The sequence below is a fragment of the Malaclemys terrapin genome, chromosome 9 (assembly GCF_027887155.1).
Source record: "Malaclemys terrapin pileata isolate rMalTer1 chromosome 9, rMalTer1.hap1, whole genome shotgun sequence".
NCBI lineage: Eukaryota > Metazoa > Chordata > Testudines > Emydidae > Malaclemys > Malaclemys terrapin.
Window position 1 is genome coordinate 20,392,658 of NC_071513.1, and position 13,264 is coordinate 20,405,921.

Consider the following 13,264-nt stretch of genomic DNA (forward strand, 5'->3'; position numbering starts at 1 on the left):
TCGCACTCAGAGGCTTGCTATGTTAAAGGGGTCACCAGTACAAAAGTTTGAGAACCACCGTGGTAGAAGTCTCTGCTGCCCTGCTGCAGGCTCAGGATTCTTGCTGATGCATGATGGGGAGATTATTACAGTGGTGTGTAACATTGTTTTTATATTTTTTTAAACATCTAGGAAATGCGTTAAAAGACCATTATTTGGGTTGCAAATTCAAGCACTCATAGTTTAGGAAATGCCACTTGGAGTTACCCATGCAATCTTAATTATGCCCCTTTGTACATATGGATTACAATATAGTTTTTAATGACATGATCATATACTGTTTTTTCCGCAGGAATCCTGCTCATTCAGTGCAGAGATTGGACACACAAAGGGACAGAATTAAGATTTCATCGACAACTTTAAATTTGGCCTGTAGTCACTTTCAAGTGCTTGATTTTGCAATCTAATTAACTGTGTTTTACTGTAGAGTTTTTTAATAAGAAAGGTCTAGTAGAGTAGCATTCAGGAGTTATTGATCCCCAGTTCCATCTCTGTCACTGACACTCTCTCTCTCTCTCTCTCCTTGCCCTTGCGCAGGTCATTTAATCTCTCTACTCAGTTTTCCTATCTGCAAAGTGGGGATAGTAATATTTGCCCACCTCAAAGAGGTGTTGTGGGTTAATGCTTTGCGCAGTACTTGGAAGCACTTGTGAAGCTCTAAGTGTCATTATTATGATACTTGCCAAATTGATCGCAGAATTCCAGTCTAATGCAGTGGTTTTAAGCACTTTATTGAAAGTGCAGTTGGGCTTGAAAAGCGGCTTTGTAAAAATGCATTCCCTTACCCATAAAGGGAAGGTATGTATAGCTTAAAAAAATAAATCAGATGACATTTGGATGACTTAATCGGATACAAGTAAATTGCAATTCATGTATTTAATTTATGATGTAATTAAACAATGACCATTGAGCTTATAACCTGTTTATGATTAAGGCTACAATTTAATCATGCGTATTTTTAGTAAAAGTCATGGACAGGTATGGCCAATAAACAAAAATTCACGGCCTGTGACCTGTCCATAACATACTAAAAATACCTGTTTAAATGGGGGGGCGGGGAGGACAGCGCTGGGTGTGCTGGGGGTCTGCTGTTGGAGGAGGTATGGAAGGAGGGGCGATGGGGCTGGGGCCAGCAGCTCCAGCCGCCGGGGGCCACAAACTGTGGCTCCTCCAGCAGGGCGGGGACTGCTGCCTGGACCACAGCTGCTCTGGCTGGGCAGGGCGGGAACGGCGAACCGCGGCCACTGGGAATTGCGGGCGGCTGTGCCTGCGGATGTTCAGTGTAAACAAACTCACAGCCCGCCAGCAGATTACACTGATGGGCTGCATGCAGGCCTCAGGTTGCCCACCACTGAGTTAAAGGGTCTACTTAGTTTGGTTTACACCTGCCTTTTATTAATTCACCTTATCTTGAATCAGTTGCTTACTAAACTAAATTGATATTTCAGTCTACACCTGGCTTATAAATATGTCCACATAGGTTTTTGCATGGGTTTAATAAATTTAAAAAAAAAAAAAAAAAAAAAGTTTAAAGTAGACCTTAGTTAAACCTGGCAAGCTTTATGTGTATACAAGATCTTGGCAAGATCGACAGGAATGAAAAGCATTAAAAACATACCTTTGTCTCTAAGATCAGCAGGTAGTATGCTCCATGTGCACTGGAAGCAGGTCTGTTGAAGAAGAAGGTGCCATTTTTACATAGTCATTTTACAGAGTGGATATGTACTTAAAGGGTTTAGAGATCTTTCTGTAACTCTTAGAGACAGTTTCTGCTCTAAAGTATTTTGACATGTAACTGTTAAAAGTCTATTGCCTTTGCATGCCAGCTTCAGGAGCAAGGTACTGTTCTTGAGGCATAATCTCCATTTCTCTGGATGACGGCCCTGTGCTACTAGATCTTCAGCTCTATTCTGATTGTCACTGTAATTCAGAATTTATGTTTTGTTCATCATTTTTGAAGTCTGTGATTCTTGTAGTCGCTGTATAATTGATATTTATTTTTTTACACAGAATCTCCAGTGCGGGCCACTGATAGATAAGAGAACATGTTGGCATGGTCATGCAGGTGGAGGACTCCACACAGATCCAAAGCAAGGGGTAAAAGCTTGATTAAACAATATTACTCAAACTCGGTTCAGGATGCTGTATAAATCAAATGTATGTTCAGCCTTTTCAAACATTTAACAATTGAAAACAGCAAATGTTTCCCACAGATGGCTACTTAGTTTAATTTTTAGACTGTTGGCTAATAAATACAGTTAGTTGTAAACCTTGGATTAGTAGCTTTTAAATTACCCAGCACTGGTAATGATTTTATCTGCTTATTTTCCCACAAATTCTCTGGCTTTCTATAAATAAATAGTCACCAAAGTGTCACAGATGTTGACTTGAAATTAGCCTCAGGTGTTTTAGACTTTTCACGACAGATACGTTCCATTATACTTTAATATGTTCTCTTATTCCTGCTTGTCAGTGGCATTTCTAGGACTTGACATTTGGTGTAGAAGGAATATGCTTGTGGGTACAAGTCAGTGAATCACTCACTCTACCTTCACTCACTGCAGCAATAAAAAAAATCAAAAAAACTTGTTAGTTTATAAAGTCATTATCCCTTTAATTAAATGTTTCACAGGCAACCTTAATTCTGACACTTTCTAATTTTTCCATTGCAACTTGAATATTCATTTAACATTGATTCTTTGTGTATAATTTCTGTTTATTTCAGTTTGCTTTTTGAGTCAGATTGCTCCTTCCTCTATGCTGCCAGGGTGCAGAGGGGATAAGAGTAATCATTGACAGAAGAGACAGGTCCCTGCTCTTAGTTCCAGAGCACAGCCCCATCCCATCCTGGAGCAGCCATTATAGGGAAAGTGTCTTCACCCCTTTAGCCCTGGGCTAGAGCAGCCTCACTTACTGTGAGGGCTTGGCTCGTGCCCAATCTGATCAGCACTAGAGGTTGTGGGAGGCTCAAGCATACTTAACCAGGATGGACTCTTAAGAAATTGTAACAGTTAAAATCTAAGAAGTCTCTATACAAAGCATGTGCAAACTGTGATTTTATTTTATTTGATTTTTAGAGGTTTATGGCTTCACCAAATTTGGGCAGATTTTCCCAGGGACAAGCAAAAGGCACATCACAAAGGCATTCCGACCACAAGTCCCAACTCCAAAGCATGGGGATACTAGAGTTGTTCAAAAAAATAGGTTACCAGAATTTAACATGGACAAAACAATATATTTTTCCCTAGCTTCATGCTTAGAAACTGCTGAAGAGCTTTGACTGAAATTTCCCCCAAAATTTAGCCAGAGGCAGACACCAGTATGTATAATTTCAGCCCAAATGATTAAAATTCAGCAAAGTTGTAAGGAACTGAAAACAGGGTCTTATAATGGAAAGTATCAGGCAACCTTAAGAGGTGGCACTATCAGCCCCTTCCTATAACAATAAGCATGTTGACATGTCTGGTGTATATGTTTTCCCTTTGCTGGTCATCCTATGAGATTATGTACCAAAACTTGTTATACTATTAACACTGGCTTAATGGTCCAGTGATTGAATTCTACACTATCACAGAGACACAGCAGAGACTGGAAGACCATTGGAGACGATAGTAAGTTCTCCTTCCAAAAGGATGGCATGGGCAAAAATACTCAAAGAAAGCCCTTTGGTGTCAATGATATACACAATCCCTTTTTTCCTTTACTGGTCACCTTTAACAGACTTAATTTTTAAAAAATATTCCTAACCTTGTGACTTGTATATCTTCTGCAGTCACATTCATGTTTCTATACATCTATAATTATATCTATGTTAATTTTATGTTGAACTTTGATGTAATGCATATTTGGTGCATCTTTTGATATTTTTTTTTGATCCTTTGCAAGGCCACTGCAAATCACTTGCTGCCTTCTCACTCTATTCTGAATAGACTGTTTTGGTTTTGTAACCATTCAAAGCCCTCAAGGAGCCAAGCTGAATTCCTTGTTTGCAGCCTTTATATTTCCTTTTCATTTTTTCTCTCTAACATCTTTCCTGTAAAAAGTCTCTCTAGCCAATAGCAACATATAATTAGAACCACTCCAGTTGCTCTAGTAGGTTTCATATTAACATGGCACCAGTTTGTTCCTTCCAACCCATTAATGGTGCTTAAAAAAAAAATCTTTTCAGTTTAAATACAAGGCTATTTATGCATATCCTTCGCTACAAAGGGAGGATTTATGCATATGCTGCTGCAAATATCTCCTCTCTTCTGTGTAGCTAGGGTAAGCAGAAATGTTATTTTACACCCTCTACTGATTTATGAATTATCAATATATCCCTTGTTAAAGGCTGTATGGAGGGTACTTATATTGCTCAGGTACTGTATGTAATGTCAGCAGTTGCCAATGTATCTTATTAACTTTTCTATTCTGATTGCCATTAAAGATGAGACTCGAAACATAAAGCAAGCTGGATTTTTCTGTTAAATTATAGGCTTAAGTTTGATATTGGTTTCTCCAGGTTGCTTCAGCAGTCTTTTCTCTTAACAAAAAAACCCCCCACCTTTTCCCTCTGATTCAAACTTGGCTTTCACAGTGAATTTTAAATCTAACTTATGTCTTTCTCCTGAAATTGATGGAAGGGGCGGAGGGAATGCATAAAGTATGCTCCAGTGTGGGAAATACAGAATTATATTGTAAAATCCATCTATTTTCATGGACAATCTGTTTAGTAAAAATTCATCCAGAAAAGGGCAAATAAACGTTTTCCAACAAACGTAGCCTGAAATGGAAAGATTAACCCATACAGAGGTGATGGGTAATTTAGTTTACTTCCTAGGCCGGCTTCCCTTCAGCTTTGGATAACCTTTCTGTTTTTCAAGATTACCCCGGGTGTCCAGTGCTGAAGGAGGAGGAGTTGTTGGTTGTCAGTGTAGTACTGTATGTTACATTAGAGTCTGAAGTAAGGCACACATTTTTATATGATTTTGTATAGCAGGTAGACTTCTTTGGAATTCAAGAAAAAAGCTCTCTGCTTTAGCCACTAAACCATCTCACTATAAAAACATCTTGGCTATTTTCAGAAAGATTTAGTCTCTCATCTGAATGCTGGATTTGTCCTTGGTTTAAAGAGAGGCTTCAGGGTGGGAGTGGGAGGATATAAAATAAAAGATCAGCAAAAGCTTTACAGTACTGTTTAAACTAAACTGTAGTCATGTACAGCTAAGTGACCTCATAATGCATGATTACCCAATTTCAGAGACCATTCTGTTAAATGAAGTGACATTTTACACACAATTAACCCAACCAGAACAGTTTTGGGGTTTGTTTTTGTTTGGTTTTGCTCTTAGCCATAACTTCAATGTGTACCAATTGAAAGAATCCCAATGTACACTGTAGAATATCCTTAAAGAAAATAAACACCTTTTTTAGGTAGGTAGAGCAAGAGTCCTTGTCACTATTCTGTACAGAGGGATAAGTGACATGAAGCTTGTTAAATGATTAAGTACTTGAAACATTTCAGTTTATGGTAATGCAACTAAATTACATTTGCTTAGCATTATTTTAGTTTAAAATATGAATGTTTAAAAATCTTGAACCTCTAGCAAAAATACTTAATTTCAGATGCATTTGAGTTCCTGTACGCTCAGAAACTGAATCTTTGAAACTTGCATTTATTTTTATATATCTAATGATGCACTTAGCTCTTAACTCTTAATTCTCATGTTTCCTATAGTCCATGCAGACCTCTCTCTTGCCTTGATCCCTTTTGTCTCACCGTACTCCTGATTTTGTTTTCTCTTTCATGCTGTCCCGGGTACTTGGAACCGTCTCCCAGGAAATATGTGCCAAGTCCCCACACTTCGTTCAAAAGTCTTGAAAAATCCACTTGTTCCATGAAGCGTTGGAGCGATGATTAACTGTTACTGTTCTCTGTATTGTACCTGTTCGTGTAGTTACACTTTAAGCTGTTTGGCGCATGTGCATATTCAGCACAGTTCAGCACCAGCCCCTTATAAGTTTCTGGTGCTATATAAATTAGCCCCTAGACTGTTGGAAATACTTAATACTTCACATGCTGTCATACCTGCGGACACTTTAAGTTAACATTTTTGTAGTTTTCTTTCCCATTATCAAATAAAATTAAAACTATTAATACAAATAAAATGATAGGGAATATACAGTTACACACTGGACATTTCTATCACTAAGTACAAGTATTGCATTCACTTAAATTTATCAAAATTATTATATAACAATTACATAAGACAATATTCACAAAAATAGGAACATATGAATTGCCTTATTCTGTCAGAAACATTGTTTGCCTAACCCATTATTCTCTGACAGTGGCCAGTACCTGATACTTTAGAGGCAGTTAAAATACCTTCCCCCTCTCCCCAGTAAACATGTGGCATAGTCTACCCCTCATATAGGTTTTGTCCTAAACCCTAATAGATTGTTTTAAATGGTGAAATGAGAGTTTAGATCCCGTCCAAAGTTTTAATTTTAGCACTGTAACTCTGATTATTCTTGTTATCTATATCGGAGTCCAGTCCATCTTTGAATCTTGCAAAAGTCTTGGTCTCAGCAACACATGTGGCACTGAGTTCCGTGGTCTATTCAGATAATGAGTGAAAAAGTGTTTCCTTTTGTCAGTTTTGAATTTCCTACCTTTCAATTTCATTGAATAGCCCCTTATGTTAGAGTACAGAAGCTTCTGAAAAGGAGAGCTACAAAAACAATGGCAAGCCAATAAGATGTATTTTAACTCCTGTGACATACTTCTACCCAGTCATTTGCTGAGGCAACAACTCTTGTTTCCTCTGGAAAAGTCCAAATGTTTTCCTAAATGGCATTACATTTTTTATGTCATTCTACAGTTTCTAACTCTCAAATATTTGAGTATAGAAATCATTTTCCTCCTGTATCATATATACAATATTTTTAGGTTAAGACACAATTCTGTCATGCCTTTAATAATGCTGTTTTTTAGCACTGGTATTTAAATGCATACTCTACAACTGGAGGATTCATGACTGGAAGAGAATACTTTTTGGGGTTAAAATTGGGGTGTTAAACAGTAAACCATTTTAGGTGAAATAACTGGCTTGTGAACCTGTAGATTGTAATTCTTTCCTCGTCTTGTTTTTATAGTTTTGTAGATTTTATTACCTTCAGGACAACTTTTAAAAGAAAAATACTTAATTTCCTAATGTCTTGAAACTCCTGAATAGTTTTTTCAGGTATTTTGCATAAAACTCGCCTTGGTTAGTGAATGTAACTTTTGTTCTGATTTATATTTTGCTTCTTTCATTCTGATGTTTATTAAATAGTGCATTTTGAAATGTATTTCTGTATCTCTTCTAATATGATGTATGGGTTTTTCTCAATAGCTGAAAGAGATAGATGCTGGGAAGATTATCAGGGCAATGTTATCTTATGTATGGCCCAAAGACAGACCAGACCTACGAGCCAGAGTTGTCATCTCTCTAGGATTTTTGGCAGGTGCAAAGGTAAGAAATGTTACTTTGCTGAATTGTGATGGCTTTGCTGTAGCTCATTGCAGTCAGGAAGCATTAATGTTGCTGTTACTTTTGCAAGGAGACCTGCAATTTAGTATTTGTCATACAACACAAAGATGTACGTAGCATACAGCACAGGTGTACTGTTTCTGTTTGTTGAGGTGCTTATAATGTATAGATAAAAAAACTCCGGGTCCTGGGGCTGGCCTGGGCGTGAGGTTGGGAGGGATTAGTTGAGATCAAACACATGATTTGGATTGATCGGGTTAGTTGATCTCACAATTTTCTCACCACTTAATCAGTTAAATTATGATAGAGCATTTGTAAGTGCGGGAAGGGGAGATGAGAAAGGAATCGCACATAGTGAAAGGGGTGAAAGAGTGCGGGGAGACAGAGGATGAAGAGAAAGGCAGAGAAATTGAGGCAGCAAGGAAGAGAACCAAGGTGTGATATGTGATTGGTGGGTTGAAACAGATCGGTGGCGTTGGGAGAATAGAAGCTTTTGAGGGGTAAGGAGCTGGCATAGCACTTGATGGTCACAAAATGTAGAATTGAATATGGCAATTGAGTATGCAAGTGATTCCCAAACTTGTTCTGCTGCTTGTGCAGGCAAAGCCCCTGGCGGGCTGGGCTGGTTTGTGTACCTGCCACGTCCGCAGGTTCGGATGATTGCAGCTCCCAGTGGCCGCGGTTCGCTGCTCCGGGCCAATGGGAGCTGCTGGATGCGGCAGGTACACAGACCGACCCGGCTCACCAGGGGCTTTCCCTGCACTAGCGGCGGAACAAGTTTGGGAACTACTGGAATATGGAAATTGGAATTTCCCCCTAATCCTTGTAATTTTGGTCCTGGGCAAATGACCTGAAAATGCAGATGGTAGGAGGATCACAATACTTCAGTCATGTGGCTGAAAGTTACAAAAGGAGAGCTTCAGGGAATGATAGCATGGTGCGGTATTTGGCAGGTGCCATTGCCACTAGAAAGTTGTTGGCTTAGCTCAGCCAGGCAATAGAGAGAAGTGGTGGCATCCTGGTGTCCTGAGGCAGCTCCTCCTAAACTGGTAAGGAGGACGCTTGCAGACCCAGTTCTTCCCTGTTGTCTTGCTGTGGGTGTCAGTGGATTAGGAGAGCTCTCTGGGGCATAAAACTGCTGTAGCACCCAGAAGGTCAATACTGTTGAATTTGCTTCTCTTTGTATTAGACTATGTGTATTGCTGTATTGTTGCTGATCATAGTACTATCCCTCATAAAAATTAGTTTAAAAGTAAAAGAAAAAACATTCAGGTCTATTACAAGGCAACGGTAGTGATTTCACCTTTATTTTACTTCTGTTTTTGAGAGAATTATTTGTGTGCTAGAACACAGTAAATTTGCTTTACCTACTTCTAGGCTTTTTGAGGCTTTGAAGCATCCTCACAAATATCCACCAGATCGTTGGAGGGTACAGTCCTAAGTTGGCAGTAGTTTTGTAGGAATAAGGCAGAGGAACACATGCTAATTCTCTCCATATATAGATTCTCTTGCCATAGAAAAACACAAATCTCCTGTGACTGCTAAGTGTTGGGAAGCAAATTCTAATCTTTTCAGTGAAACTAGTGGCTCTAAGTAGCTACCTACTGTCTGTAGGCAATTATTTACCATACATAAGGCTAAAATTAGGTTGCAGCTGGGATAAGCTAAATTCTAGCAAATGGAAGAAAGAAAGAAAAGGTTTTGCTGTGCAGAAAGTGTCTATTTCAGGGCTAGTCTACAAGAAAAATTGACCGGAATAAGCTATTCTGCAACAGCCGTTCCAAAATAAGAGTATCCACGCAGGGAGTTATTCCGATCAATTTCCCCATCGAGACAAGCTCTTACTGAGAAATGAGCTTCAGTGCTAAAACTGGCTAAACTAAGTATTGTCTTATCAGCATTCAGCAACATGAAAGGAGGGTTGAAGAAACAAACTTGAGGCATAGAGGTGATAAAAGGAGAGTATTTGGAAGAGAAATATGTTTGTTTAATTGAACTGGAGTGGAGAGGCAATATCTTGACCTGCAGCTTTGTCTTGCCAGTGATCTCGATCACTCTCTTTCTCTCAAATGGCAGCATGTTTTCTACAATAGATCTTCTGTTTTCCAGTTGTTGCACAGGAAGTTACTGATAACACAGCTGACAGTGTTGAGGGTGGCATACATGTATAGTTGAGACCCCTCCACCCGTTTTTTTTTATGCCAGTGCATAACATGCAACAGTATTTGAAACTGTACTTTGAACTTTGGTAAATTGTGTTCACAACCCGCTCAAAATACAGATACTAGTAGCAGATGGCATGATATGCTGCAGGTGGAACAAGAGAGTAGGCCACATAGTGGTACTTACCTGGCGTACATGTTCTTTGTTTTTGTTTAGGGGGTTATTCTGAATCCCCCTACACATCTGAGATGACGGCTCTTCCTATGTCTGAGGAATGCTGGCTGTGACTCCTTTTAAAACCTGTTAATAATAGTGCTTCAGATTTGAGTCAGAGATGGGATGCTTGAAGGTAATCTGAAGTATTCCCAGCCCCAAGGGCAGTACATCTCAGACTAAGCCTAGACAGGATCAGCATGATCATCTAGTCTGACCTCCTGCACGTTGCCTAGAACAGTGTGACACTCCTAAGTCTGATCCCCTATATGGCAGCATGGTATGCTGCTTCTGGAATGGGCTTTTCAACTTGAGGTGTTCCAGGTAGTTTCTTGGATGCAGTGAGATGAATTGATGCCCAGGGTGCTCTGCCACCAGTAGTTGAGTATTATTCACACTTCTTGTTAAGTCCACATATGCCCCGAACACAAGTGCATAAACAGCAATATGCACAGTTTACAAAAGTGCCCAGTATTTGCCTCAGCTCAACTAGGAGATCCTATTAAATTGCCAATGCCAGTGGCAAGCAACCACCTTTTCCCGGAATGAGTGGCTTCTGAGTAGAAAGAACAATCTCAAGTTAACAAATGCTTCCAAAGCTATTCTTTCATTGTGGCACCAAGGAGGCAAAATACTATCCGGTTCTCATGCTCAGTCACAGAAGTCTCATAGCAGGTTTTTTAGTGTGGAGTCACCAGTTGAGATTTGTTTTTTCCTTACTTCATGCAGACTCTTGCAATGCTTTTTGGTCACCGGTGGAGCTAATTATCTAGTTTTACTGGTTCCCGGTTCATGCTGTTTTATGAGAACAGAATATTTATTGTGGGTGGACCAGCTTAAAAACTCCATGGACAATTTCTTTCCCGTTCTTAATACTCATCCTAGTTGCCATATTCTGTCTCTACCAAAACTAGCTCCTGCACAGTCTCACTGTGATGTCTCAGGTAGTACTGGCTTTCTTAGCTTCTGCCTTTTTCCCCCCCCAGCACTGTTAAATCCCTCCAGAAAATAAACCAATTTTCATTTAATTAATCTGTAACCTCCCTGAACCTTGTATGCGGGGGGAGGGGGGAAAAAAAAACAAAAACATTGTGCAACCTCTGCATTAGATTGGCTTGGTCCTGTTCATTCGTGTGATCACTTACTTATATTTGTTAATCTCTGATCAAACAGATTATTGTGCATATGATTATAAAACTCTATTAGCGTAAGAACTCTGATGTATCTGAGTCCCATTATGTTAAGTGCAGACCTGGTTCACTTTGTCCACTGTAAACGTGTTTGCTTCCTGTGACAGGGTTGGGACTCACCACTGTGGCGCCTCCAACTGGTTGTTCCGGGAATTAGCTCAGTCCATGGGGAGCACCGTCTGCTGGTGGTGTCCCGTCCGTCCTCTACTCCTCAGTTGTGGTCTGCGCCCGCGTTGCTCCCTGTTCGGCAGCGTCCTCTTCAGGACACTGCCCTCCAGCAGTGCCCCCTAGTCCATCCTCACCCCCTTCTGGGGGGGGTTGTTCAGCAATCCTTGCACTGGCCTCAGTGGCCAACCACTACCTCCAAAATCTAGTCCCTTGTCTCAAGGGCCAGTTGCAGTTTGTCTCAGCCACCCTACTGCATGGCCAGGTGCAGTAGAAGGGGGAAGGGGGCTGGGGGCCAGGCCCGCCCACTACTCTGGGCCCTGATCCAGGGACCCCAGTGGCAGCCTCCCTGCCCTCCTTCTCTCCCCTTGTGCAGCTGTCCCTGGGCCACTTCCCCTCTGGCCCCTCGCACCCTCTAGGCCCTTTCGCTCGGGGCCCACAGTCTGGTAGTTATTGGGCTGGAGGCCTACTGTGCTCCCCCCTGAGCCTGCCCAGCACTGCTCTGTCCGAGGTGCTGGTCTCCTGCTCTGGAGACAGACCTTCCTCCATGCTCTCTCCCTGAGCAACCTTCTTATAGGGCTGAGCCTGGCCCTGATTGGCTGTCTCCAATCTGGGCCCTGATTGGCTCCCAATAAGCCCTCTTCCTACTGGCTGTTCGTCTGCGCAGGCCCACTGGCCTGCTGCAGCCCCCTCTAGCATGGGGGTGTGGCAGCCGCCCCACCGCACTTCCAGAGAACTTGTATCCTTAGAATGGGTATTTTGTAAAGCCCAGTTGTTTGGGGTGGGAAGGCAGGGAGGTTTGTGGGTTTTCCCAATTTTGTTCCTTTTGAAATGTTCAAGTTCAGTGCAACTCAACCACAAAACTAAATAGGCAAGGTTGCATTGTGGCTACTGAAGAGCCTACAGTTACAGCCTATCTCTGTCCCTATTTCAGGACTGGGTTGCTTGTCACTGGAAAAATTATCTTATTTTTGGTTCTTTTTCCTCTTCACATTTATATATATTAAATGCTGCTATAAAAATAATTATTTGTGCAGTTCTTCATGATTGGAGGACTAAAAGGGGCTGACAGGCAAAGATCTGCTCTGAGGCTAATAAGGCCTTTTTTCAGAAGTATTGTTATGTAGACCTTTGATATGTTTTAAATTCTGAATCTTTAAAACATCTAAACTCAGAGTCTTTGGGTGCAATGGGAGGGGAGAGTTCCCTAATAAATAAACTATAAATACATTTTAGATATACTGGATAACTTGCTCAAGGTTTTATGTAGTCGGCATTAATTCCTACACATTTCCTCGCCCAGTTCTGTCTTCTGTTGCCTCGCGTGTTTATTTTGGCTCCTTCACTTGCCCTTTCCTCCTCCTTCTTCCCGCTCCATCTCAGATGCATAAAGTATCCTTAGGAACCAGATTAAACTCATGGATTTGACAAGAATCCTGTCGCCTCTGTCAAATCTGCAATTTTTTGGCCTCTTGCTCATGGACTCAATATGCGTTATTCATGAGCTGGAGAAATCTTTCACACTATCTGTATTTCTACTGACTGTTAATTTTCCATGTTTGGGGGGAAATGGTTTGGCTAAAAGGGCAAGGAACAGGTGTTGAATGCTGATGGAACTTACAAGTGTATGTTACTTATATCTACCTCATAAATCAGGTTTGTATATGGTCCCCATTATAGTAGTATCTGAGCACCTGCTGTTGTTACCTGGAGTCAGATGGGCTCATTAACCCCTTTCTTCTGAGATCTTGTTTGTTTTTTGAGAAGTCTGAAGTGAAATATATTTCAACATTAATTCCCTGTCCCCTGCTGTGGAAAGGAGAAGTTTCAAAACCCTCAGTTAGCTTCAAGTAGCCCATAATTTCTGTCGTCCTTCCCTGTTTCTAAATCTATCTTGCAGCACTGTATCACAGCACCCGTTCCTCTACAAGGGTTGGTGCTGTTTCTGCTCCTTGTGACCACCAGCGGAGTTGTCACTGA

The 13,264-nt window shown here is 40.9% G+C and overlaps 1 protein-coding gene across 1 annotated transcript in view; it reads left to right on the forward strand.

Annotated features, from left to right (window-relative positions):
• Positions 1 to 13,264, forward strand: part of ABCB7 (ATP binding cassette subfamily B member 7) — a 70,234-nt gene that overhangs the window by 21,976 nt on the left and 34,994 nt on the right. The window contains exons 3-4 of the mRNA XM_054040000.1: positions 2,050 to 2,136; positions 7,416 to 7,535. Coding sequence (XP_053895975.1) covers positions 2,050 to 2,136; positions 7,416 to 7,535 — 207 coding nt within the window. The remainder of the gene's footprint in view (positions 1 to 2,049; positions 2,137 to 7,415; positions 7,536 to 13,264) is intronic.